General features: G+C 40.7%; 1 protein-coding gene across 1 annotated transcript; it reads right to left on the bottom strand.

Annotated features, from left to right (window-relative positions):
* Positions 1-1,102: 1,102 nt before the first annotated feature.
* Positions 1,103-6,193, bottom strand: LOC138295922 (uncharacterized). The gene is made up of 2 exons (XM_069234548.1): positions 3,511-6,193; positions 1,103-2,984 (listed from the first exon to the last, which is right to left on the bottom strand). Exons 1-2 carry the CDS (start codon positions 4,644-4,646, stop codon positions 2,873-2,875), a joined length of 1,248 nt encoding a protein of 415 aa, XP_069090649.1. The 5' UTR covers positions 4,647-6,193; the 3' UTR covers positions 1,103-2,872.
* Positions 6,194-6,425: the final 232 nt, after the last annotated feature.

Genomic DNA, 6,425 nt, shown 5'->3' with positions numbered 1-6,425 from the left:
AAATTTCAACAAATACGCATGGATTTGCCCAAGATAATCTACATTAACATCTTGGTTAAACCAGGGCATGGTTGATAAAATATTCGATTATGAGGGACTCCTGGAAGCCTGGGGCATAAAAATCAGCAAACCAGGAAAAAAGCGCTACCCTCGAGTGCTGACCATGGGAAACCAAGCTACACGTCTGTCTAAAAGATCATTCAGCGTTCTGAAGGGCAACACAGTGGTAAAACCCCTGATAATAGATAAGAAAATCTCAGTACAGTTGACAAGGTACGTTGGAGAACCCCAACCAGAGAACGCAAGAATTGATCACAGCACCATGGGAAGGCAGGCCTGGGTTTGGCTTCCCACAGCCATGAACACCAAAGGGAAAATATTTTTTTAAAATTATAGGACACCTACCAACTAACTCGGATAAAGCGATCAAGGTTATCAGTTGGAATGTGGCGGGGCTGGCCTCTCTTATTGCTAGCCCTAACATTGAGGGTTTTCTAAAAAACGCAGATATCTTGTGCTTCCAGGAAACTTGGATGAAGGAACCACAATTAATACCTGGTTTTGTAACCACTCAGACTCACGCAAAAAAGGAAAACCTGTTTGGAAGACACGCGGGCGGTCTTGCACCATATGTCAAATTAGATCTAGCGGTTAAACTAAGCCCTAGGGAGAAATCAACCAGTGATGTCTCCGTAATAACCATATACGAATTAGCTCTGATCAAAAAATGAACACCGATATCTATCATAAACTTATATATAAATCCAAATCGAGAAACCAAACAGACAAAGCTCAAGTCAATTCTGTCAACACAAAAAGAATACTTATACGAGTATCCGGATCATGAACATTTAATCGCTGGAGATTTCAATACCTTGGACAGGTGGCGAGACTCCCTGGAGATTCCTTAAGATCTGCCCTAGAAACCTTCTTCAAAGAATGCAAACTGAGATCATCATATTCCAAGACCACTATGCCGGACCCACCCATTCCAACACTTTAAAATATTTCCACACTAAACTATATTCTTTTGAGCCCGGCTTTATGGCACAGGTGCCTAAACTGTGTGGTGACCTGTAGTGCTTTCCTCTTATTTTAGTTTCTAAGCACTAACATAACACAACAGAAATGCACTTCTGAGGTCAAAGAAGACTTTTATTGTTATTTTATTCTTCCCCAACCACAATGTTTATGAATGAATGACGAATTAGTAGCTTTCAAGTCCGCGTTAATCAAACAAAATATATCAGTTTGCAATATACACAGCAGGTTATATTTATAAGATATTGAATGCAAAGCAAAACAAATACTTCACCGTGTAGGAACTATTTACAGCTACATCTTCCTAAGGTCTGCAAGCTGAGACCCCTGTCAGCCGCGAGAAAGAGTGTCATCTACCCACACGGGATGCTGGCAACTGGCGCCAAGCTCCAGCACGAGGTCCGGCAGATTCGAATCTGACTCTCTGCAGCCTGTTACATTCGTTACAAAGGTGTGCCCCCTCCTCTCAGACCTGGGAAACTGAGCAAGCCTTTTGGAGACTGGCCAGGTCTCCAAGACTACTCCTGTTCCCAAGCTCAAGGGAAGAGAAACAACGCCCATGTACTCTCTCTTATCAGGTCTAGTCTACTGTGAGAGCAAAACATCTTGGTTCTCTGGTGCAAAAACACAGCTTGGAAAAATACAGAACTCCACGTTAAAGGCAATGGGCAGCTAACCTAAATATCAAATGCAATGTCATGTTAAAGGCAATAGGCAGCTAACCTAAATATCAAATGCAATGTCTAGTGTCATGTCAAAGCCAATAGGCATCTAAGCTGAATACAAAATGCAATGTCTTATATCATGTCAAAGCCCATAGGCAGCTGAGCTGAATACAAAATGCAATGTATAATATCATGTCAAAGCCAAAAGGCAGCGGAGCTGAATACAAAGTGTAATGTATAATATCATGTCAAAGCCAATAGGCAGTTAAGCTGAATACAAAATGTAATATATGATATCATGTCAAAGCCAATAGGCAGAATATCTAATAGCATGTCAAAGTCAATAGGCAGCTAAATTGAATACATCATGTCAAAGCCAATAGGAATGCAATGTCAAAGCCAATAGGCGGCTAGACTGGATACAGCATGTCAAAGCCAATAGGCAGAATACAGAATGTAATGGCTAATGCAATGTCAAAGCCCATAGGCGGCTAAACTGAATACAGAAAGCAATGGCTAATGCCATGTCAAAGCCAATAGGCACAATACAGAATGTAATGACTAATGCAATGTCAAAGCCCATAGACGGCTAAACTGAATACAGAAAGTAATGGCTAATGCCATGTCAAAGCCAATAGGCGGCTCAACTGAACAAAACATACCATGTGCTACTGGTGAACATTGAGCAACTAATATGCGCAGTGGTGAAACACAAAGTCATTGGTCAAAACAAAACTCCATCAAATAGCAGGACATTCCGCCCTTTGACCAATGAATTTTTGTTTCACATATCTCATATTTCAAACAAACAAAAAAAAAACATTATCAGCAAATCAAATTTCAATGATCAAAGCAATCCCTGTAAAGCAATAGAAGTGAATTAACACATTGATTTCATAACCTTTCACATCAGATACATCTATACAGAAAAGACTGGGCAATTTTTTTTTTTTTCTGAATGAGTCTCTAATTCAACAGTGTTAGCAATTTGATGTGGCATGAGTTCTACTCATGTAAAGATGCACGGTCCACTTGAAAGGTTTGCTGGAAGGTAAGCAAAAGTCAGAGTTCCATACGAGAGGGGAGAAAAAAAAAAAACACAGCAAACAAGTTGAACTTGAACTGAAGGCGCAGTTTGCGCAAAATGGATCCATGGTGCTGGCACTTTACTCAGCCAGGTTCAGGTTGGGGATTCGGTCCCTTCCCCGACCCCACACGCACACACCGGAAGGGGGACCACGCAGCACACTCAGGGACAGTGGCGAAACGTGGTAGGATCTGCAAAAGAAACAAGTATGACTTTTCTTGCAAATAACATTTTTCATTTAAACTGCACCCTTCCTCTTTCTTTCCCTGTTTTATAATCAGCAGGACGTTTTTGGGGCCCTTTGTTATATTTTCTGCAGGTTCTGGAGGGTCACTTGGGGCTTCAGCCCACACATCAGTACTGAGGTTTTTATCTGCTGCGCCACAGCTTCCCTTTTCTTGCACTGTCAGAAGGGCTGGGGCAGACTCATTCTTTACCAAACCTCCATTCACTGCATTTTTGTCAAGTTGGGCCATTCTGTCTCCAATTTGTATGAATGAATCAGATTCTTTTCTAGGTATCAGCATAATTTCGATTTTTCCTTGGTAATTTGCAGCAATCACTCTCCCTAAAACCTGATCAATTTGCCATTTCTGTTCTGGTAACTTTCCTCTCCCCAACTGCTCTGTGACTGCTTGCATGACAGATTGCTTTTGTGCGTGCTGCACAGTTTTTATCAAATCTAGGGGAATGGGCATCTCTCTCATCTCTGCCCACCTGTAAGTGGCCTTTTCACATTTCTGGGGCACCCACATAGCCATCCCCACTAAGGCAGAATTCTGGGTGAACACTTCTCTCTCTGCATTTTTCTCATTAACATCTGCAAGGTAATTGAACCAGTTAGGTGCTAAAACATTATCAAAGAACCAAAAATCAGCATAAAAATGACACATCTCACGTAGCTCTTGCTTTAAAATCTGACACACATTATACAACTCTGTTCCTTCTACGGTGCCAGAAAACAACATTTCAGTCAATGAATCATTAGTAAAACAAACATGCTTTTTATCTTCAGTGGACACGAATTCAAATGGTGCACACAATTTCATTGGTAATTCTTTTATCTGTGGTACTCTAGCCCTGTCTTGCAAGTACCAGATCCATTGTATGATTCTAGCTAGGGGCACTATTTTCTTCCCTTGTTCATGATTTAAATGTACATAAGTATTTCCTTCTTGCACTGCGCAGAAACCTAAAGTCTGCATTATTTCATTTGCCAAATCACAAGCGCGCAGCTGCATATTATTTTTCACAGTGACCATGTACAAAAGTGTTAGGATTTCTCTCAAATGAGGGCTATTCTTTTTCCAAAAATCAAACAAGCTAATGAAACTCGGGGTGTCTTGCTCTAAAATCCTTCGTTTTACTTGTGCATTTTGCAACGTAACTCGTAAATCACATTCTGGTCTCTCGTCCCTGTTATCAGTTAAGGAATGCACTTTGGCTGCCAAAAACCCTGGCTCACACGGAAACTCAGTGCAGCTCGGAGCTGTCTTAACCCCCTCATTACTGGAATGGGACAAGAAAGATTCTTCATTTTTATAACTTTCAGCATAATTTTGAATTATCGTATCCTGGCTAATTTGCTCACGTAAATTCCTATTTTCATGTTCCAACTTCCTACATTTCTCCTGCATTTCTCTGTAAGCAGATAAAGGTATCCAGACCTTTCTGTCATCATTACTTCCAAAACACACGTTTTCTACATATATACAACAGGAATTATTTCTCAAAACATTATCAGGCCTTTTAGCTACACATGCATTTTCTTCTGTAATTCCCCAAACAGAAAACAATTCACAGTTTTTCTTAGCACCATCAGGCAGTTCATCAACACATGTATTCTCAGACATGGTCTGCCGTGCTACTGTGATTCTCCAAACAGAAAACAATTTCTGTAATTCTCCAAACAACAAAAAACAATTACACTTTTAAAGTGTGCACTTAGAAATCTACTAACTCGTCAAACCCCTTCTTAATCACCTCTTAATGACCGACCCCACGACTCCAGGTACCAATTGTAGTGCTTTCCTCTTATTTTAGTTTCTAAGCACTAACATAACACAACAGAAATGCACTTCTGAGGTCAAAGAAGACTTTTATTGTTATTTTATTCTTCCCCAACCACAATGTTTATGAATGAATGACGAATTAGTAGCTTTCAAGTCCGCGTTAATCAAACAAAATATATCAGTTTGCAATATACACAGCAGGTTATATTTATAAGATATTGAATGCAAAGCAAAACAAATACTTCACCGTGTAGGAACTATTTACAGCTACATCTTTCTAAGGTCTGCAAGCTGAGACCCCTGTCAGCCGCGAGAAAGAGTGTCATCTACCCACACGGGATGCTGGCAACTGGCGCCAAGCTCCAGCACGAGGTCCGGCAGATTCGAATCTGACTCTCTGCAGCCTGTTACATTCGTTACAAAGGTGTGCCCCCTCCTCTCAGACCTGGGAAACTGAGCAAGCCTTTTGGAGACTGGCCAGGTCTCCAAGACTACTCCTGTTCCCAAGCTCAAGGGAAGAGAAACAACGCCCATGTACTCTCTCTTATCAGGTCTAGTCTACTGTGAGAGCAAAACATCTTGGTTCTCTGGTGCAAAAACACAGCTTGGAAAAATACAGAACTCCACGTTAAAGGCAATGGGCAGCTAACCTAAATATCAAATGCAATGTCATGTTAAAGGCAATAGGCAGCTAACCTAAATATCAAATGCAATGTCTAGTGTCATGTCAAAGCCAATAGGCATCTAAGCTGAATACAAAATGCAATGTCTTATATCATGTCAAAGCCCATAGGCAGCTGAGCTGAATACAAAATGCAATGTATAATATCATGTCAAAGCCAAAAGGCAGCGGAGCTGAATACAAAGTGTAATGTATAATATCATGTCAAAGCCAATAGGCAGTTAAGCTGAATACAAAATGTAATATATGATATCATGTCAAAGCCAATAGGCAGAATATCTAATAGCATGTCAAAGTCAATAGGCAGCTAAATTGAATACATCATGTCAAAGCCAATAGGAATGCAATGTCAAAGCCAATAGGCGGCTAGACTGGATACAGCATGTCAAAGCCAATAGGCAGAATACAGAATGTAATGGCTAATGCAATGTCAAAGCCCATAGGCGGCTAAACTGAATACAGAAAGCAATGGCTAATGCCATGTCAAAGCCAATAGGCACAATACAGAATGTAATGACTAATGCAATGTCAAAGCCCATAGACGGCTAAACTGAATACAGAAAGTAATGGCTAATGCCATGTCAAAGCCAATAGGCGGCTCAACTGAACAAAACATACCATGTGCTACTGGTGAACATTGAGCAACTAATATGCGCAGTGGTGAAACACAAAGTCATTGGTCAAAACAAAACTCCATCAAATAGCAGGACATGACCGAAAGATCTGAGAGTGACCACAACCCTGTCACAATAGAAATAGACCTCGAAGGAGTGAGACAACCATCTTATATGGGCAGAGGTAAGCAATCCACAACTAGTTTATGCCCACTGAAAAAGAGGATCAAATGGAGTAAGAAGGAAAGGTCAAATATGATCTTTGGAAGCAGGCCTACGGACCATCAATTTTTGAAGGCGAGACAAGCAACATTGGTGAACAGC

The sequence above is a fragment of the Pleurodeles waltl genome, chromosome 5 (genome assembly GCF_031143425.1).
Source record: "Pleurodeles waltl isolate 20211129_DDA chromosome 5, aPleWal1.hap1.20221129, whole genome shotgun sequence".
Lineage (NCBI taxonomy): Eukaryota > Metazoa > Chordata > Amphibia > Caudata > Salamandridae > Pleurodeles > Pleurodeles waltl.
Note: the sequence above shows the minus strand (reverse complement) of the source record. Positions and strands in the feature narration are given on the sequence as shown.

What these genes read in the sequence shown, in the direction of transcription:
- LOC138295922 (XM_069234548.1), bottom strand. Translation starts at nt 4,646, where the DNA reads ATGTCTGAGAATACATGTGTTGATGAACTGCCTGATGGTGCTAAGAAA. An exon ending in TGTGAAAAGGCCACTTACAG is followed by an intron (nt 2,985 to 3,510) that starts GTGGGCAGAGAT and finishes TTTCTTTTGCAG; the next exon opens with ATCCTACCACGTTTCGCCAC.